Source organism: Achroia grisella, unplaced genomic scaffold (assembly GCF_030625045.1).
Source record: "Achroia grisella isolate CSIRO2021 unplaced genomic scaffold, CSIRO_AGI_Agris_v1 utg1179, whole genome shotgun sequence".
NCBI lineage: Eukaryota > Metazoa > Arthropoda > Insecta > Lepidoptera > Pyralidae > Achroia > Achroia grisella.
This window is the reverse complement of record NW_026712591.1, coordinates 900,061-922,913: the sequence shown is the minus strand read 5'-3', so window position 1 is coordinate 922,913 and position 22,853 is coordinate 900,061. Positions and strand designations below refer to the sequence as shown.

General features: G+C 33.3%; 2 protein-coding genes across 2 annotated transcripts in view; one reads left to right on the top strand and one right to left on the bottom strand.

Annotated features, from left to right (window-relative positions):
• Positions 1-22,853, top strand: part of LOC131853466 (RYamide receptor-like) — a 136,031-nt gene that overhangs the window by 18,695 nt on the left and 94,483 nt on the right. The gene's annotated exons all lie outside the window — the stretch shown is intronic.
• Positions 3,173-22,853, bottom strand: part of LOC131852664 (uncharacterized) — a 58,807-nt gene continuing 39,126 nt past the window's right edge. Inside the window, exons 37-47 of the mRNA XM_059203379.1 lie at positions 21,367-21,489; positions 20,918-21,070; positions 20,681-20,824; positions 19,336-19,466; positions 18,607-19,152; positions 17,190-17,372; positions 15,586-15,857; positions 10,306-10,494; positions 9,785-10,232; positions 3,518-3,746; positions 3,173-3,396 (exon numbers count right to left, since the gene is read on the bottom strand). Of these exons, the coding sequence (XP_059059362.1) occupies positions 3,173-3,396; positions 3,518-3,746; positions 9,785-10,232; positions 10,306-10,494; positions 15,586-15,857; positions 17,190-17,372; positions 18,607-19,152; positions 19,336-19,466; positions 20,681-20,824; positions 20,918-21,070; positions 21,367-21,489 (2,642 nt within the window). The remainder of the gene's footprint in view (positions 3,397-3,517; positions 3,747-9,784; positions 10,233-10,305; positions 10,495-15,585; positions 15,858-17,189; positions 17,373-18,606; positions 19,153-19,335; positions 19,467-20,680; positions 20,825-20,917; positions 21,071-21,366; positions 21,490-22,853) is intronic.

Here is a 22,853-nt window from a genome sequence, read left to right as displayed (position 1 = left end):
CCATCAAATTTGCATTTAACTATTTATTTTTATAAGAATGCATTGTCAATTGGTCAGTAAGATTCCTCTTTCATTAAAACTAAAATATCTCTAAAATTGTTCGCTGAAACCAAATGATGCTAAGGAGAATTTTGTTCAAAATTAAATATTTATAATAAATAACGTATAAAGTCATGTTTAATAATGCGTCAATTTAGAAGAAATTTGATTAAAAAAGTTACAGTGAGTTAACCTTAATAGATAGACATATGTTGTAGAGTTTTTTGCGTAACTTTAAACCGTTTACGCAGCCAGAAAGCACTCAAAATGAACATTTTTTGCCACATTTTTCAATGTTGCTTCGCTTCTATTGGTTGTAGCGTGAAGTTATATAGTACTCGGGGATAATATACCTTTCTAACAGAACTTATTACCCCGAACAAAGATATATACAAACTTTATAATATACTAGCTGGACTCGCGACTTCGTCCGCGTGGAATATAACTTTATTTTTCTAAAAAAAAAGTTGCCCAAGTTACTGCTTATTACATCAGCTACCTGCCAATAAAAGTCCCGTCAAAATCGGTCCAACCATTTCAGAGATTAGCCGGAATAAATAGATAGACAGACAAAAATGTTATTTTGGTGTATATACCGTAATTATATTTATATCCATGTAGAAAAGAACGGTTATTTCAATATTATTGGAAGCGACGCGTTCCGTACCTCAAAACAAAATTATTAAAATAATGCTTTCGTCTCTGTGTGCGGTATTATGATGGTTTTTAAAACTTATAACCGGCGCAACGGACTGTCTGCACTAGGGTTTATGATTTCTCGAGCTTTTCAATTTCTCGGGTCTCGAGAATTCTCGAGGTTAATTTCTCGGGTCTTCTCGGGTTGTCGAGAAATTTACATTTACATATGTTTGGTTTATTTTTTGTTCCAATAACGTCAAATACTCAGTGGTTTCATTTTAGACGAAAACCACTGCATTTTTTGTTAAATATTAAATATAAAATTTAACTATAAAATTAATTATAAAACTTTTATTGAGTAGCTATATTTAAAAACATTATACATATTATGAATAAGCAAATTTTTATTTAAATACTGAAATATATTATATTAGGTTCTTACATATGAAATTAGCGTTTTGTCGTACTGGCCACTTTGGTTATAAATTTCAATTTCAAATTTATACGGCTATTCACTCATGCATTTGTTTTTCGAAAACCGTAATACATGTGCTTGGTTTTTTCTTTGGATCACTCAGCTTACAAAATGGAAAACTTAAAATATCGCGTCATTTACAAGTACAAGTACGAGTTCCGCCATGGCACTAGTGCTGCAGAAACGGCTCGAAGGATTAATGATGTGTATGGTGGTGGTGTCGCAAAAGAAAACACAATGCATTATTGGTTGCAACGTTTTCGTTCTGGAAATTTCGACCTGCAAAACAATCCCCGTGGGCGGCTGGAGTCCAAGGTTGGTAATTATGATAGCAGATCCATCACAAACCATGTCAGAGTTAGTTTCAGGTTGCGGTGTTAGTGACAAAACTGTATTAATCCACTTGTAGCAAATTGGGAGGGCGAAAAAGCTTAAAAGGTGGGTCCCTCATGAATTGAATAGACAATTCGCGTTTCGATCGACAAACGCGCATAGACTGCTGCGTTACATTAGTCAACCGGCATAATAATAAAGGGATTTTAAATCGAATCATTACCTGTGATGATGTGGATCTTGTATGATAATTGGAAACGCTCATCGCAATGGCTGAACCCTGGCAAACCAACCAAATCCTACCCCAAGCGAAAATTGACCCAAAAAAAGTTACTTGCGAGAACTTTCCTAAATCTGGACAGATGATTACGGCAGATGTGTGTTGTCAGCAATTGAGAAACCATAATGGAAAAGCTAGCTGCTAAACAACCGAGGCTGGTCAATCGCCGTAGGCTACTGCACTCAGGCAACGCTAGACCACACAGCTGACATTTACCAAATTAGAAGAGATTCAGTTGTAATGTCTAAGACTTTACAATTGCTCCCCGGATCTTGCTCCAACAGATTACCATTTTTTTCGAAATTTGGATAACTGATTGGGAAAAAATTCAAATCCGATGGGGCAGTCCAAAGTCCAAAGATTTTATTGATATGTCCAAATGTTCCCTTTCAAATGTTTTTTTCAGTAAAGGGATCAATGAAGTACCTACGATATGGCAAAAGTGCATAAATAGCAATGGTACACGAATAATTTTATGGCAAATAAAGGTATTTACCTCTCCCGACGTTTCGACTAGGTTGCACTAGCCGTGGTCACGAGCTGACTGGATTCCACGCAGATGATAATTTTAAGCCATCCTCTCTGTTGAAATTGGGATGTTTTTTTAATTTCAATCGTCTCCCGGACCATTCGTGGGTAATAGTGGCGATCAGTAGAGAGGACCTTAGGCGCATGTAGTTCAATCCAGTGATTTGTTCCAGCGTTCAGTAGATGATCGGCAATCGCTGATTTGTGTGGTTGTCAATTTTTAACCGCTGCTATGTGCTCTTTGACTCTCTCGGCTATTGATCGTTTTATTTGGCCAATATAAGAGCTACCACAACTACAGTCAATTTTGTAGACACCTGGAGCTTCGTAAGGTAGCTTATCCTTATCCTTTACGTAAATTGTTCGTTACTTTTGAGGGCGGATAATATACAGTCTTAATGGAGTATTTATTTAGTGCTGTTCCAATTTTGTCCGTTATTCCTCTTAAGTAAGTTATTACGCTAATTAATTTATCTTCTACTCATTATGTAACCGTTTCTCTTGAACTTTCTCTTGACCGTACTTCTTGAACGTGAGATAGTTCTTGTTCCCAAATTCAGGGGCACAGAGATCTTGCGCTCTGTTTGTGAGAGTAGTGACGACTGATTGTAAATGTCGTGGGTGATGATGTGAGGAGGCATGTAGGTATCTATCTGTGTGTGTTGGTTTCCGGTATACTGTGTCTGTAACCGAGCCATCAGATCTCACCATAACTAGGATGTCCAGGAAGGCCAAGGACCTATCTTTCTCCAATTCCATTGTAAATTTGGTTGTAGAATGTGTGGAATTTAGGTATTTTAGGTATTCGTCTGCTTGTTATTGCGTACCATTAAATATGCAAAAAACATCATCTACATATCTTTTCCACAGGCTAATTTCTAATGGTCTGAGAGCAAGAATCTTTGTTTCAATGTGCTCCATCCAAATATTAGTACTAATGGTACCACTGGGCTCCCCATTGCAATGCCATCTATTTGAAGGTAGTATTCACCTTGGTACAGAAAATAGCCTGCATCTAAGCAATGTTTCAGAAATACACTATACTGTGACGGCAGGTCTTTCTCCAATAGCCTATCCTTGACCACCTCCATGCACTCATTCACTGGAACATTGGTGAATAATGATTCGACGTCAAAACTCACCATTATCTCTGTAGGTTCAAGTTTTGTGCTTTTTAGTGTCCGTGAAATGGTGAGAATTTTTCAGAAAAGAGGATGACTTACCCACTAGTGGCTGCAGGATCTTCGCAACATGTTTAGCCAGATCATAAGTTGGTGAATTGATCTGACTAACTATTGGTCGAAGAGGGGCGTTCTTTTTGTGTATTTTGGGTAAGCCATATAATTTTTTTGGGTGTATATGTTTGGCCCTATAAAGACTGTTATACTCCTCTTCAGTGAAAATGTCACGGTATTCTTGAATAAGTGTTTCTGTTCGACGTGTCACTCTGGCCTGTAGGATACACGTTTGTATACACTAGTATCTGATAATAGAACACGTATCTTACTATCATAATCAGAAGTGTTCATTACTACGGTAGCATTACCCTTGTCGGCCTTGTGTACCAGGATATTCTCATTTTCACGAATACATTTCAGTGCATATCGTTCTTCGGCTGTAACGTTACTTTTTGGCAGCTTTGTCTTCCTTAAGATATTTGTTACGTCCTGTCTAGTGATTCCGCGTCATTATATGGTATTTTATTTCGGTTGATAGCTTCTTAAGACCCGGTTAATAATTTAAATAATGTATATTAAACACGAAAGTTTAAAATTAACAATGGTACATAGTTTGATTAAATAAACATGTTATATTTTGAAAAAAAATACTTCAGGTTACTTCCTTACAAAACACCACTTTCATATGTTAGGACCTAATATTATTCAGACTTATATTTATAATGACAGCACCATTTTTGGCTGGTTATTTAGAAAAAATCTACCTTAAACTTGTAAACAAAAATAGTTTCTGTAAAACAAAAAAAAAAATACATGAAAGAAAACAATATCTTGTATTATTGCGCCGCCACGCAATACAACAAACGTCAATTTAATTTCTATATAGGTACTTAATTTCTCGAGTTCTCGACTTTTCTCGAGTTTGATTTCCCGGGAACAGAACCCAAGGATTTCCCGGGAATTCTCGACCCGAGAATTCCCGGGAATGAACCCTAGTCTGCACCCAGTTGTAAGCGATACCGCATGTCTCAGTGTAATTTTATTTTTATAAAATTTGTGTGTCGAAATAAATCCAATGCTGTAAAAGTCTTTGTTTTGCCATTAAAAAGTGACCTACCATATTCTAAACCATACAAACAGACATTCCAATTTTATTTATATGTATAGATGTATAGATAAAAAGGTATTATGTAGAAATCTTAGTATTAATAGTTATGTATGTGTGTACATTACGTACAAACAACATATATGAATGTACATACTCTATTCTTAGCATTACATTTTAAAACTATGCAATAGTAACACTGGTAGTATCTAGGCCACATTATTCGATTATTTTTGTTAAATACCCGGGCGAAACAGGAATTCCATTCCTGTTTCGCCCGGGTAAATAATCTTTATTCCGCTAGTCTTAATTAAAATTTAAAAAATAAATCAATTTTTAAGTAAAATAGTTACGTTACAAACACTGTTCTACAATTTTTACAAATCTCATTTTGTATAATTATTTCTGTTTTATCTACTACAAACAAACCAGCCTTTTTACCGATTCAAGTTTTGTGTATTCTATCACTCCGAACTTTTTTGATGGAAACAAAGGTTTTGAAGTTGATAAAAGAAATTAAAATGTATACCTACTACTACTAGGATATACATATCATATTGGCATTATTTTGGAATAGAGATAAAATTATTTTTAAGTACATACATTATATGGATTTTAGCCGATCGTAGCGATCAAAGGACTTGATGGATTTTGATGAATGAGGAGCATATATTTTTTCTCATATCATCCAGAATGTCTTGTATAAATTTGCCGTCTACTTAAAATGTTCCTATGCGTGTATTGTTGAATATAATAAATATAATATGCAAGAAAAACATAAAACACAAACCAAATTTGGATTCTTCAGCATTACAATAGCTAAATAACAATTATTTACTCTATTGCACCAGATATATTACAGGAATCATAATTTATAGGTTAAAAGAGTACAAAAGGCGGTCTTATGACGAATATAATCTCTTTCAGATAACCTATGGGTAAACGACAAACGGTGGTACCGTTTGTCGTTTGTTTATCGTTTACCCAGCGGTAGCGCTAGAAGAAAATAGTAAAAGAAATACTAATAATAATAATGGCAATAACATTACAAACTAATAACAATGAGCAACACACATTACATACATACAACAGTTCATCTTAATTCTTAATAATATTATAATCGTGAAAGTTTGTAAGTACGGATGTTTGTGACTCTCTCACGCAAAAACTACTTACTGAACGGATTTTGATGAAACTTTAAAGTATATACTTAACTTAATATGTAGCTTATGCATCAGAATAACACATATATGTTTACATTGAAATTGTGAAACCGCGGGCACAGCTAGATTGATTGTGTAAGGTCTCGTACTTATTGGACGTAGTTTTATTTTCATTATGTTCCCATTTACGGATTTTAATCATCGATCACTTTTACAAATATGTACACTTATAATCCTATCAAAAATATGTGAGGGAGTAATTTATCAGATGTGCCTATTACATATTCACTGATACATGACACTGATGCTATCAACATTTTGCGCTTTGAATATCAAAATTTCGTAGCTTAAAACGGCTGGCCGAAATATAACTGTAAATACGAGTTCCGTGGTAATATTGTTGTCATTGTGTCACTGTTCACCGTTCTAGAGTGCTAAAATGTATAAAATTTGTAAATTTGTTAATAAATGATATGGAAATTGATAGATAATTTAAGCGGTTCTGATGACCAATAGACCATGAATCCGGTTATTTTAGGCAAGTTTACGCACTATATTGTGTTGATTAATAGATTTAATATAAAAAGCCTTGTAATAATAAGTATTTATGTCTTTTTATATAACAATTTTATTGATCATTCCTGTATAAGTAAGAGACAAAATTATTTACACGTCACTTAGTTTACAATACTATTTAGAATATAAAGTCTAAATATGATATCGCAGTTAATTATTAATAGGTATGTTTATATTTAGTCTCTTGTAGTTCTAGATAGTTCTTGTAATTTGATATATCTACGTATATCAAAATCTGTAAGGCTGTCTCTACTTACAATTATGAGTAATTATTAAGAGACGAACTTTGCAATTGTATCAGCACGGTTAATATATCTATATATGATACAAGGGTCAAACGTGTAGCAGTATACATCTTAAATAAACTGACTTTTAAAAAAAAAATGTATACCATTGAGTTTCTTGCCAGTTCTTCTCAATTGGATCTATATACAGAACTGGACGGTAGGGAAAATATTAAAATTACAATGTAAAAAACTTGACATTCATAAGCGGTCAATATATTCTAAATGAATAAATGATTTTTGAATTTGAATTGAAATTTTCATGAATTATGTTCATATCGATCATATGCGAACCTCCGATTTCTGAAATAGTTATTGCCATTTCGATTCTGCGAAAATTAAATGAATCTGCAACCATAAGAAGTAATACGGTGTGCTAAACCTCTTGACCACCGAGGCTACCGATAGTTCGAAATGTTTGTATATATCTATTAATAAATATTTTTGTAACATATTGGGCTGCAGATTTATGCACAAAGTCACTCAATTGGGTATGCGAAACCTTTCTTCAAAAGGAATTTAATAGTATGTTGAAAGGATTGGCAGTAATTGGTATGAGATTTTTGGTAGATATTATGAAAATATCTGAATAGTGATAGAGTGTTCGACATAATTCTCCCACAACCCTGCCACCATAGAAATACAGGGTGTCTGACGGCAGATTTATGTTTTAATATTTTAAAAAATAATAAACGTTGCGGGGTGATGGCGGTATCTTTGGAATCAGCGATTGTGCAGATTCGTTATTGGCAATTTTCGCGATTCGTATGTCGCAGTGGTCAATTGAGCATCGCGCGTTCTCCATCGAGGCATTTTTCAAAGTAACGATTCGTACGTAATCGTTCGTTGATAAGTTTGTTCACACTTCAATATTCAACAGATAAGTGATGGATCGAGTGAAAATTTAATTCGTTACTTTGTGAAGAGGCTCCGCACAAGTGCTTCGGCTATGAACAATCCACGACGAGGGCCCAGTCGAACATCAAGAACTTCCGAAAACATAAAACTGGTTGAAAACAGTTTACGTGAAAATCTACGACTTTCGGTACGGAAAAGAGCAGCCTCACTGCGACATCCAATAGAGATTATCCATAAAATTAAAAAAAAGGATCTTAAGTTTCATCTATTTAATATTGAAATACTTCATGAGCTAAAAGAAAGTGACTTGTTACAGTTGAAACAATGTTACAGCTTTTTCGAACTGTGAAAACCATTTTTTGATGTGACGAGGCTTTTCCCATCTAAACGGTCACGTTAATAAGCAATAGTGCAGTTACTGGTCTCGAAAAGTCCAAAATCCTCGACTGAAACAACATAAACCTTTGCATTGCCCCAAGGTAACTGCTTGGTGGGCCTTATCCTCGAATTTTTTTTTCGAAAAAGCTCGGGGCCTGGTGACGAATGTCAATTGTGAGAATTATTGCAGATTCCTTTTTACCAAACCTGGGAGCTCATCCATCGTTCTTAAGTTAACACGTAAACGTGGTTCCAACAGAATGGTGCGATGGTACACACGGCTAGAACTTCGAATGATTTGCTTTGGGAATCTTTCTTTCAGTCGCTTTGGGGATATCCCGGGGCCACCGAGATCGCCCAATATAAACCCAATAATTTTTTTTTATGAGACTACCTCATAGATGGAAGGACCTTTACAAGAAAAATTCCCACTCTTTAGTGAATTTAAAAGAAAATGTTCAACGAGAAAGAAGAAGAATTGAACCAAGTTTACTGCAACGTGTGGTGAGGAACACAAGGCTCTGTTTTGAACAGTATGTGCAGTTCGATGGAGGATATTTTGATGAGTGTGTCTTTATAAAATGAAATCAGCATAATTATTCTATTGCTTAATATTAAATTTATAACAATATATCAAATTGTTTCATTTATATTGAATTTTGAAAATATAAATCTGCCACCAGACATATAAAGATAGTTGTAGTCAATTAGTCGTTATTGACGAAGAATGAATTTGTATACTACTGTAATTTCTTAATTACCTACACAAAAGCTTATTGCACAGACACTCGTGCATAAAAGACAAATAAAATGATAATTTAATTCAAAGTTTGATAATGATCTTTGTTAGGTCAGTCGTAAAGAGGGCAATGCGCCTTAGAAAGAGTTACTCAACTCTAAGTAAAACATGTTCTGAATTTGTTGCCGTTTCTTTTTATATTAGTTGCTTAAATGCTTATTTATTTGGTAGTTTTAGATCTATTTTCTTTAGAATAAAGCGCGAATTATCATTATTCAAATAGAATTAATCGGTGGTTTACTTAAATCGTCATGTGTTTTTATTTCACCTTCTGCTACGAAATTTTATTTATATGACTTGATGAAAAATATACCATTATTATATTTGTTTTTAACCAATGACAATCATATCTGTGATATTATGTAAATATTTTTATTACATATTGCGTTATATTAGTATCATACTAAATATTAGGCACATTGGTTGAAATTAAAAGTTTAATCCATTAAATTTAGAATTAGTACTGTTCTATTGTTTCTTGGCAACAGTACGACAATTGTATATAATTTATACTAACATATTGTTTAACTATGTGTGATTATCACATCACCACCAATAACCATAAAGAATAAATTATATTTACTGCTTTATTATACACTGAATATTTCCATTACGAAATATTTTTTTATAAATACATATACATATTTTATATATTTTGGGACACCTGCAAGTAATCCCTTCTTCTTACCCTTACTTAACTCTGTCTGTCTGTCTCGCTTTCACGCCAAAACTACTGAACCGATGTAAATTAATTTTGGTACACATATAGTCTAGAATCTAAGAAATGACATAGGTTACTTTTTATCTGAAAAATGGTTTGTAAGGGGTTCAAAGGGGAGATGAAAGGTTATATGGAAGTATCGACAATTTACGCAGACGAAGTCGCGAGCACATCTAGTATAATATAATGATATGTATAGAATAACAAGATCAACACGATGAAAGTATATACATAGTATATATTAACATAATACGTAGATAACTCTCAAACCTATGCTAAATATCATACTCATGAAAATTACATAAGTGACATCTTTATTTTATAGTAGTGAGTAAAATTACAATAAAGATTATGTACATTTTTTACATTTATTATTATATTATATATCTATTACAACTTAAGTTACATTTTATTTAAAACTTAAAAACCTCGACGTTTTCATTTAAATTATTTTCTGGTATGTCATCAACATGTATAATCTTTTGGACATTCTCATTAAATGTTACCATAGACTTTTTTCCTTGTATTTTCGTTTCACCAAATTCATCTTCATCAGAAATATCGACATCTGCATCTTTTAGTTTGTCTTGAACTACAATGGCGGATACAGGATCTGGTAAAGGCATATCGATAATAGTATCCACAGGAACATCATTATTTTGCACACTAGCAGAACTTTGCTTAGGCTCTACATGTAGTTCTACAAAAGGAGGAGCATCAATCATTTCTTGAAGTCTCCTTTCGCTTCTCTTTAGATCTTCTAAATTTATTCTAGGTTGTGGTCGACTTTCTGGTTTAGGTAACTGACTGAGAGAATCATTGCGTGATACTATACTATCTTCATCGTCAAATTGTTTATAATTTCGGTCTTTCCTCCTGTAGACAATAAGATAAATTAAATTTGCTTACGGACATATGATACACGTAATTTAGATAACGGTTCGCTTACCATTTTAGGAAGAACCATACAGCAATGGCTACAATTAGTATGAAGAGTAATGAACTGAGAACAATTGTAGCGACTAGCAAGCCCACATCACGTGTTGGAGCGGTGCATGTCTCGCGACCTTCCAGATAATCTTCCAGACGTATGGTATCCGTTATAGTGATGGCAGTTATTGCGCTATTTCCTATATCTCTGAAATATAAGTATTTTTTGTTAAAAATAATTATAGTATTATTAGACAATAAAAAAATATGAAACAGTTAAAGGATAATACGGTGATTTAATAGTAATAAATAAATAAATAAAATAAGATCTCTTGTATTGAATGTATTTATTTGTTTCTGTAATAGAATAAAACTATTTAAAGTATAACTTTTTATTGTATAATATATTGAATTGATTTAATATTTTGTAAACATTAACATTGCCTATGGTAATTTAAAAAACTGGTGTCAAATTTAAAAATAAATTTAAGAAATGAGTCGAAAATGAACGACTAGATTTATTATTAATAAAAAATAATATACGAGGGTAAAAACCCTTACTACTCTATTTTTACCAAATGCTAATTGTTTGCTTGTTAGAAAGGTAGTAAAAATTAATGAAATAATTAGATGTTTGAACAGACGTCTTTTATTGCAGAGCGCAGTGACAGAAGTATTATAAAATATAAATTATATAAAAAACATCATATTTTGAATATGGATAAAAAGAATACAAAAACTGCCAGTGACTCTCATTGTAGGTCTAACACTCCCCCGCTGAGTGATGAGAACACTCTGTATAAGTAAAATGATATCAAAACTTAAAACTGTACACAATAAAACTAAACACTATACACTAAAGCCTGACACCAATAATATATACATAGATCACTAACAAATTCCTATATACAATACCTAACCTAAGACAATATACAGATAGCTAACCTAAACCTAATGAATGGGTACATTTACAGTGTTTTAGTTTCATTAAAGGTTTCGTTAAAATGTCAGGGATCATGTCAGTAGTAGGTATGTATTTGAGAATGAGATTATGAGATGTTAGTGAATCTCGAATGAAGTGGTGTTTAATGTCTACATATATGCTTTGTGCGTGCATGATACGTGTAGTTGTGTGCTAGTTTTATGGAGCTTTGATTATCAGTATGAATGACGATTGGATGAGTGACGGCGAATATTTCACCTATGAGGGTTTTGAAGTAAATTGCCTCTTTGCAAGCTTCTGCTAAAGCCATATACTCGGCTTCAGTAGTAGAAAGCGCGACTGTGCGCTGCTTGCGTGCTTCCCATGATATAGGGGCTCCGCTTATCATGTAGACAAATCCAGTAAAAGAGCGTCTGTCTACAAGATTGTTGCCGTAATCCGCGTCTACGTAACCTGTAGGGTATGTTTGGCCGTTACGTTTATATCGAAGTTGTAAGTCTTTCGTGCCTTTGAGATACCTAAGAACACGTTTAGCGGCTTTCCAGTGTACTCCCCCGTAATGTGCATTGAACTGGGATAGGTACGAGACTGTGTGTGAAATGTCGGGTCTAGTACCAATAGTAATGTACATTAAAGAGCCAATGAGTTCTTGGTACGGTAACGTCAATATTTTCGTCTCCTGTTTCAGGTGTTAACAATTTTAGGCCTGGCTCCAATGGTGTTGTAGCTGTAAGAGCGTCATTCATATTGAATTTATGTATGAGTTTCTCGATGTATTTCGTTTGATCGAGAGTGATAACGCCGGAACTTTGTATTACTCTCATACCTAGACAGTCCTTGAGTGGACCAAGATCTTTGATGGTGAACTGCTGTTTCAGTTGGTTTTTAAATTCGTTTTTCATCCTGTCATTTGTACATAGAATAAAAAGTCATCAACAAATACAGCAACCACAAGGAAATCATTATCCTCTCGTTTGTAATATATACAGTGTTCGTTGACTGTTTGCGTAAGGGAGAGATTTTTCATTGCTTCAGAAACTTTTATGTTCCATTGGCGTGGCGCTTGTTTAAGTCCATAAAGGGATTTTTTTAATAAACAAACTTTCTCCTTTTCTTTTGAAAAGCCTTCTGGTTGTTCCATGTATATTTCCTCTTCGAGATCTCCATTCAAAAAAGCAGTTTCCACATCTAGGTGGTCTAAAATAAGATCGTGTTGTACAGCAAATGCCAGTAATAGTCGTATTGACGATAATCTAGCGACTGGTGAGAAGGTTTCACCGTAGTCTACTCCTGCTACTTGAGTAAATCCTTTCGCTACTAGTCTGGCCTTATATTTGACTATTTGGCCATTTGTATCCTTTTTTAGTTTGAAGACCCATTTGCATTTAGTTGTCTTTCTGTCTGTCGGTCTGTCAACTAAAATCCATGTTCCGTGATTATTTAGTGAATTATATTCAGCAATCATAGCTTCTAGCCATTATTCTTTTTGTGGATGATCTAATACTTCTTTGTAGGTCTCTGGTTCTGAATCTGAAGTGAGGTATACGGTATTATGATATCTCTCAGGGGTATGTCTGTCTCTAAGAGGATATCTCCTTTCGTAAGACTGTTCCATTGAGATTTCAGATTCGACAGATACTTCTGGAGTTTTAGATTCTTCAGTGGCTGTTGGCTGTGCAGAGGTGAAAGGTTCAGGTTCTGTATGAGGATGTTCACAGACTGGACTTTCCTGTTTTGCTGTAGACTGAATATGCTGAACCGAATTATAAAAAGGTACAAGCATATCTGGCTGCTGAGATGAGGATGGAACTTGGTCATTATCAGGATGTTAATAAAATTTATCCTCGACAAAGACAACATCTCTAGAAATTATAATTTTTCTAGGATTTAGGGGATCTACAAGACGATAGCCTTTGCTTTCTGTAACATATCCTATAAAAATACAAGATTGAGTTTTAGATTCCAGTTTTGTCCGTTTTTCTTTAGGAATGAGAATGTGGGCTTCACAACCAAATATTCTTAAGTGAGAAAGGTTAATTTTTGTACCTGTCCACAATTCTTCAGGAATCTTGTTATTTAAGGCTTGTGTAGGCGAACGGTTCTTGAGATAAATGGCTGTATTTACAGCTTCTCCCCAGTGTGCTTTTGGCAGCTTGGAATCTTCAAGCATAGATCTCGCTTTTTCGATGATGGTTCTATTCGCACGTTCAGAGACTCCATTTTGCTGAGGCGTATACGGGACTGTGGTTTGGTGCACAATACCGTTTTCCTTCAGAAAGATGCTCATTTCATGATTCACGTATTCGCGACCGTTATCTGTGCGTAGAATTTTTATTTTGTGACCTGTTTATTTTCTACCAAATGTTTGAACTCTACAAACTTAGTATAAACTTCGTTTTCGATTTTAAAAAATATCCAAAAGTTTTTCTACTAAAGTCGTCTATAAAAGTAAGTAAATATAGGGCTCCACCCCATGAGTGTGTACTCATTGGTCCACATAAGTCAGAATGGACTAACTGCAGTAATTCACTCGACTTACTAAATGAGTTCGGAAATGGTCTTTTTGTTAATTTCCCCTGTAAGCACGGTATGCAGGTTTCATTAAACCTATCAGAAAACTCTATGCCTACTTTTCTATTTTTAAGAATATTTAAGGATTTGACATTTAAATGTCCAAGACGTCGATGCCATAGTAACGCTGCTTGTTTACTATTTATTAAATTTGTCTGACAGGGCATATCAAGTTTATATAAATTATTATAATTAGAAGCTGTTGCTACTATATGTCCTGATACTTTACAATCCTGTCGACGTAAAATTGTTGCACCACGCTTGGAGAATACAGTAACTAAGTCATTACTTACTAAACTGCTGACTGACAATAAATTCGCCGCTAAGTTTGGAACATATAACACATTCGAAATAGAATTAAGATCATTAGATAGAGGCAAACTGACAGTACCTGTGTGAAGGCACAAGGAATGTGATCGTTGTTGGCAGTATAGACTGGGTTCGAAATTGTGGACATTTCCTGGAAGCAGTTTTTGTTGTTGCATATATGTGAAGTTGCTCCGGAGTCCAGTAACCACGAAACCTTGGAATGGGAACCTGAGGGATGAGCGTGCAATGACGAAGAAGATGAAAGTGTTATATCTGTAATTGTATTAATATGTGATGTAATTACATTGTTTTGATTTTTAATATGTTGTTTGCGTTTTCTACAATTAGATATAACGTGACCGAATTTCTTACAAAACTTGCACTGTAATTTTGACGTTTTCTTTGACATCTGTGACATCAGGGCATTTGTTGAGGATTCGCCAGCTCTTGTACGCTTCTGGTCTTCTTTGAGAAGCATTGTAGCGACTGAATCTGACGTGATCCGTGCTCCCGAATGTTCTAGTGCCATGATTAGGGGTTTGTATTCCTCTGGTAAGCCAGCGAGCATGATGACCCCTATGAATTCGTCTTCAAGTTCTGCATTTATTTCGTGTAACTTTTCCTGTACATCCCGAATAGTATTTATGTAGGTCTCCATATCGCCTGTTAGTTTGGTATTAAAAAGCTGTCTTAACAAGCTTAATCGCCTATCTAGACCTTTATCTGGATATTGAAGTTGCAGCTTTCCCCACGTTTCTTGTGCAGTTCTTCCCGATTTTACTGTAGGGTAAATGCGGGGCGGAACGCTGAGGCAGAAGTTAGCGCGAGTTTGTTCGTCTAGTCTTTGAAAATCTGACCTCTGTCTGGCGAATTCCGCTGGTGACTCGACGCAGTTCCATAATCCACAGCCGATTAGGAACATTTTCATGCCGAAGCTCCATGATGCGAAATTGCTACGTCCTTCCAACTTGGGGATCGGCGGGATTCCACTTGCAGAAAATGGGTATCCCGATGCACTGGTGGCCGGTCCGCGTTGAGATTCCATAGATTGAGTATTAGGTTGAAGCATTTTTGCCCATAACCAGTAAAAATTAATGAAATAATTAGATGTTTGAACAGACGTCTTTTATTGCAGAGCGCAGTGACAGAAGTATTATAAAATATAAATTATATAAAAAACATCATATTTTGAATATGGATAAAAATAATACAAAATCTGCCAGTGACTCTCATTGTAGGTCTACCAAAGGTGTATATATTTAAGTAAAATTTTACTGAAATATATCTGAATTATAAAAGAAAATATTTTCTCTCCGATAAAAGGCAATATCTCTGACGTTTCCCTCTGTAATATTAGATATACTAGTCATAGGCTAGCTACAGGTATTGTTTATTAATGTCCTTATGATGAACGTAAAATTTCATAAACAAAATTATTATGATTGATTCTAATTATATTTGGAATTATTTACTTACTCAGTAAGACGATCTACTGAAATTGGTTCGTGTTGTATTACTCCATAAATATATAGTTGCAGTGATATCCCCGTATCGGCAATTTCTCGTTTCATTCTTAGTTCTTCTTCGTTATTCTCGTCTTGTGAATCATTATACACAACACTAGACCTTAAAACTTTGACATCGTAACCAAGTGCACTAGTTAAATTACTCAAGATGTATCGCTCGTCCTCCAAAAATGCATTTTTGACATTAATTATAGCTATATTGTCCACATCTAGCAGTTTTACCTGGAAATAAAATAAGAGAGCATTGCAAGTTTATTGTAACTTAAAGTTTTTTTTATTGTATATACATAAAAATATTAAGATATAACTTTATCCTAATATTTATATCTGTTTTCAAAACTAACTAATATATTGATTGAATACTATTGACCGAAAAACAGAGGACATAAATATATATTCATTTGCAAAAAAATTAGACCCAGGTTGGTTGTCTAGCAGTTTAGCACTTCTTTACTTTTGATGTTCGTAGATTCAATTCCTCACAATATGCAAGGCATTGTATGCATAAGTAAGAGATAAACAGGTGAATTAATCTGAACGAAATAATAATGTCACAGACAAACCTCATTAATAAAAAAATTGTGATGACTTTAATTTTGTTTTACGTGATTATTATTTTATACCGAGGTCTGAGCTCAGTTTCGTGGATAACTTTAAATAGAAAAGTTTTTTTATCACGTCATCAGCAGTGTATGTTCTCAGTCACACATTTTAAGAGTATAAACAGGTTTTTGAATCTCATCTCAAGTTTCGATCTTGAGTCCCAAAGTTTACTTGGTTGGATTCAATAATTTATAATAGCTACATTGGGATGTTACGAAGGATTTTAATATAATTGATTGACGGTCTCGGTGGTCTTGCGGTTTAGCATACCGCTTTACCTCCGATGGTTGCGGGTTCGATTCCTGAGATGGTATATGCATTTGTATTCATGAATATGATTGTTTCTGTTTTCTATTGTATATTATATTCACAAAATAACGTATCAAAGTATTTATATTAGCTGTCTAGTATCTATGGCACAAGCTCTGATTAACTTGGCATTGTTAGATGATGTTGCGTTAATTGCCCAGGGGTATTATTATTATTGATGATTGCAATGCAAAGCCATTTAAATAAATACTTATTCACGTTAAAACTCGAATGTTTTTACTGCAAGGAGCAGCATGTAATAGCTACGTGTTTTTCATTTTGTGTATTGAATGCTCATTATTTTAGTTCTACCTTCTACAACATAATCCATACTAATATATATATAATATTATAAATGAGACAGTGCCTCTATATGTCTCGTTGTTATCTTTTCTACTAAACGCCTAAACTGATCTTATTGAAATATGACATTAAGATAGATTGTATTACGAAGACGGGCATAGCACATATTTTAATCAAAAATGAAAGATGAAAGTGCAGATGAAGTCGAAGTTTGTTATATTTTATAGATGAGATAAAGGACCACGTAGTAACTTTGTTCAAATTGCATCTCGATAGCGTCTATATTGTCTAGTAAAAAATTAAGCGCTTTACTAATACGTTCTTATCTATTGTACTTACAATAAGCTGTAAAGAGCCAGTAAGTCCCAGCCCATGTTGGTCAGTAGCGTTGACTGTCAGTATGAGGTCAGTATCCAGTGGTTTTGCTACATGCACGACGCCGCTCCACGGTGACACCGCCAACTCAGGCGCCGAACTCCAGTACATCAGTGCTGCATTATCACCTATGTCTGCATCCGTCGCCTGTAAGTTAAATATACTTATATTTACTTACAACTTGAAATATCATGTTGTTACTTAATGCAAACGTGGTAACCATCTTCTATTGATTGATAGATATTATGAAAGTATATCAGAGAATATACCGAGACGCCAAGGGCCAAAAAAATCATGCAGTATTTTTTATAGTATTTGATGGTAAGTTCCGCGTATGGCACCCGCAACACCAAGGGAATTGCATTGCGTTGCCGGCCGTTTAAGAATGAAAAAGCTCTATTCTTTGAAGGTTTCAATATCGTTTGGGTTCGGAAATATTGCTGGAAAGTAATTCCACAGTTGCAAATATTGTTATAATTATACTATTATTATAACAATATTTGCAACTGCTATCTGGAATTTATTGAAATTATTTAAATTATATATTATTATGTATTGCTATTCCGGAGCATTAAGATATGATGCCTTTTATCTTGTAATTTCACTGCCTTATACCTACTTACTACCTACTACCTTTGAACCGAAACACATATTGCAAAGCAAGCTTCTTGATATCTAAAATACCACCTATTTTAGACCGAGATACACAGTAGTGTATCTCGGTACTATACAAGCATCTAATTAGTACTGTAACCTTTAGTGTTTTAAAGTTTAAAGATGGTATAAAAATATGTAATGCAATATATAAACTACCATATAGTTTAAATTTACATAAAACAAATGAGATAAACTTTAGTATCATTACTATAGGATCCAGAATTTTTATAACTATTGTGCACACTTTTTTACAAAATATAAAGCCCTTCTACTGCTAATTAGTTTAACATATCTGAGCCGCTGCAGTTGATAATTTGCCAGCTTAAGTTATGTGTTACAACGGTGACTATAGTACAATATTTAGTCGGTAATTTAATAGGTTTCCATATTATATCTAATAAATAAGTAAACCTGCCCAAGCTTTGCATGTGTAAATAAATATTGACTATGACTTACATTAAAAATTCACTATTTCGATGTCAACGTAGATTCTCTATTTTATCTCCTTAGAGATAGAAATCTTTTTTTTACATCCTCACTTTAAGTTTTACATATTTTTTTATGAATTTTGTATATTTTTAACAACCGGACCGTTGTAAGGATGTTTCGTAAAGTCATTGAGTTATTGTAATATAAGATAGTTCATATAAGCATGTATTACAATAAAGACTTCATTAAAAATACGTCTGGACAATACATTAATATAATGAAATATGATATTTACCTCAAGTTCAGCTAACGCACGCGGTAGAACAATTTCTTCGAGTTCAGGTATGGGGAAACCAACAACGATAGGTTCATTTTCTTTTCCAATAAAATTTGGACTATTGTCATTAATATCATTTACTATCAAGTTCACAAAGCTTCGCCTTGAATTGTATGATATTGTGTTTGTCAATACCCAGGTACCGTAATCGTCAGGATTCAAAGATTTAGATTTCGATTCAAAATCTAAAGATCTTTTGACACGGGGTGTATCGCCTTCGCATTCTAATACTAGTTCAACTTGAACTTGTGACAGGGTCATGAAAGCAATAGACTCATGTTCTCTATCGATGGCTCGTGTATGCAGGCCGGTTTCGTCAACATATAACCAGTTTTGATCGACAGGCCAACGATTTGTAAGTCTGTATTTGCAAACAGAATGCTCCGTGGTATTGAGCACAACCAAGTTTTTATGTTCTTGTTCTTCATCTCTATCTATGACAATAAGAGGATATACTGCTTTGTCATCCCCGCATACTATAACTGAATCTACAGTAAAATATACCTAAAAATAAATATAATTTATTTAATTACACATATTTAAGGTAGGATACTATGGTCATAATTATGCACAACACCTTACAAGTACTTCTTTGTTTGTAGAAAAAAAAACAAACAAAGGCAGATTGCAAAAGATAACGGTTGAAGGTTAATAATAAAGTGTGAATATAATGAGATTATGACATACCGAGGCGGCGCCGGTAGCTTGTGTGAAGACAGTAGTGGCGATCACTTGGAACCTGTAAACTCCACTGTCGGCCTGTGAAGATAAGTACAATTCTCCATTGTTGTTTATCGAAAGACGTGTTTGGAGGTGTTCTGAAAAAAAAAATGTATTAATTGTGTAATAATCCAGACTATTGTTTGGCTCACTAATTTATTGGGAAATTGAGTATATAGCTTGCATATGACGAATGACTTCATATTCATAAATGGATGCTACTTTTTGATAATGTTTGGAATGAAAGCAATCTTTGGTCTATGTTTTACCACCAGGACTGGTATATACTTTAAGTTATAGACCTTAATCATGCTGACACAACAAAATTGTTGAAAATGTATATTTTAGTTTAGACTAACTCAAGTAGGTATTGGTAGGCTCCCTACTACAACCATTCAAATAGTTCTAACGAAATCAAAGTTGTTTGGCTCAGCTTTGACAATACTACTTGTAAATGATTAATAAAAAATTATAACTGTCAGATTATATGGGTACTCTTCGTAGCAGATAAAGACATTGAAAACCATCAAACCAAAAAAATAGCTCAATTATTTAATAAGTATGCTTTTAGTAAAAAGAATTGTAAATAATATGTCATAATATATATTTTTGTCATTATACAAAAACTAAAATAATGGTTACTCAGCCATTACAAAAATACAGTAATAAAACTTCTACTACACGTATTTGCTTTTATGGAAGTGTAGGCGTCAGACTCTAGGGCATTATAATTTACATTAAATACATGACACTCACACTGTGTCATGTATTTAATGTAAATTATATGATATGATCTAAAAAAAAAGATTATTATTATTACATAATATATTCTTATACAAGCTATCAACACTCAGCAAAGAAGTTACAAATTTAATAAACGTTAAATGTATTTATTGTATTTTCATTTTTGTAATTGAAAACGAAATAAATTATTGATAAGCCATATTTTGTATTTGTAAATAATAATGTTTACAAATATAAAATATCTTTTATAAAGTAGGCCACTGGTTTAGGGAGTCTAATCTCAATATTGATTTCAATCATGTTATGCACAGTTATTTGAAAAGTATCTAGTTGATATTAAACTGAATAACCCGATAAAAATATCGATTACTTCTTTGAATATGCACGAAATATAGAATTAATACGTTGCCAAAAACAATGCAATTCAATGCATTTGGTTCAATATTAGTTTCTAGATAACAAGTAAAACATATTTTGTACTTAGCGAAGAATTACTGTACTTGAAATTCTAAAAGTCGCTGGAATTCTTTGGGTTTGTTATTGCCATTGAGATAAGGTTGATACTCACCGTTAAGGTCTTGAAGCGAATATTTAATATCTTCTCCATTGTCGGCGGTAGCGTCCACACTTCCAATGAATCCACTTTGAGAAATGTCTACTCGTATCTCATACGAGGTAGAAGTAAATGTCACAGAAGGTGGTACATGCGTTTCTAGAAAAGATATATTTATTAAACAAATTTGTTTCCATAGAATGTTTTATTTGTTGTAAATGTAAGAAAAGTAATTTTATTTTTCTTACATACCTTCTTGAACTTCAAGTATGAGTACAGCACCAGCGCTACCAGCTCGCAATTCTAATGGTATGTAGACAACATTAGTAGGTATTATCGCAGAACTCACAGTTTGTATTGACACCACACCATTTGATAACTCGGCCACGAATATTGATGAATACACTGTAAATACGTTATTAAAATATAAGCATACATATGCTATGTTTATTTTAGACTTAAACTATGAACAAACTTAAAATAGGTTGATTAGTAGATTACAAGTTTAAATAAATGTAAAAAATCAACGTATTCTTAAATATATAAGTACAATCAATGTTTTTTTTCTTTTAATTTTATATCCAGTGCAAATATTAAAAAAATACAAATTGATACATTTAAAACTAATTTGTCATGGGAATTCTGACAATTATTTGCTAAAATTTTCAGTTTCATTTAGTTATTATAAATTAATCATTTACCTCCAATTATTTCGACGTTCGTGCCACTGTAACCCGATAATGTAATGGTATCATGATGAACGTTAGGCCCGTGTAAAACTCCTTCAAAAACAATGTTACTGAAAGATGCATCATCATCGGAATCTGTAATGCCAATCATTTCTAATAAAGTAACGATTTACTTATGAGTACAGTCGTCTCAAAAGTGGTTACAAAACAGCTTTGAATTACGGATCATATTAGGATTATATCTATACATAAGATTACTTAATTTTATTAAACCACTCGCTATGAGTATATACTACATGATATTAATGCACTTACGCATTTTCAGTTGATTATATGAAATAAATCCTTTTAGAATTCGTAAGAAAACAGCCTTTATTATACCCCAAGATAATACTTATAGCAGTAGAAAACAACTCATAGATTACTTATCATTTAAAATAAACGAAATCCACAATTCCATCATTTAATATTGGGAAAGTAATAATAAAAACAAAGTAATTCTATTTGCTGAGGTAGGTACAATTTAACCAATGTATGAATGGGCTAGAATTTATGACGTATGGACGGATGACAATGAAAGAGCATTCTTATATCTGTAATATACACATATGTATAGTTACTATTACCAAAATGTATTTTAAAAAGAAAATATTCAGTTATTCAAAAGTTGCAATTTAGTCATTAGAGAAAGTAGGTATTTGGAAATTCAACTCAATTCATCACCGACTGGTAGACCTGTAAGGAAGTACAAAATTATTTAATAAGATCCTTAATAAAATATTTATTTGAATTATATTGCGGAACATATATGTGGTCCTTCCACATATATGCATTTTATTTTTATTATAGTTTTATTTAAAAAAAAATGGAAGGAGTTGACAGAACGATGTAAGAACGATTTTAAGACCTAAATAAATAATTAAATATTATAAGACTTTTCTTCAAGTCTCACTCGCGATAATGCCACATATATATAATATAAGAATTAATATTAAATATATGAATGACATAAATTTTATAGAATAAACTAACTTAAAATCTTTTTCTTTTATTTAATGATCGCCGTCGGCCGAGTTCACTAAAATAAGGAGATTGAAAACGTGATCACAGGACATAGTCGCGGGCATCAGCCACTAATTAATATGTGTGGTTATTTTTTCTATATACATACGTAATATTTAGGAGATTAGGTATCATTAAACAGTCTATTAAGTTCTAAAATTTTCTAAATTATTTTAAAATACTGATTTATAAATCAAGATTTGAAAATGTTTTTAAAGAAACTATTTTATTTATTTTTCGTCTGACTATACTTTCGACTTTTTCAACCGATGACAACAAATTAGGTTTCTTTTATCAGATGTAAACTGTATGATTTAATTACAAGAGGAGGCTCCGATTGGTCACCTGCAAAACCCTAAGTTTTATTCGAACAGGTGTCACATATACGACAAAGTGAACGTGAACTGAGGTTTAAACTGCTACCACTGCCGTGAGAC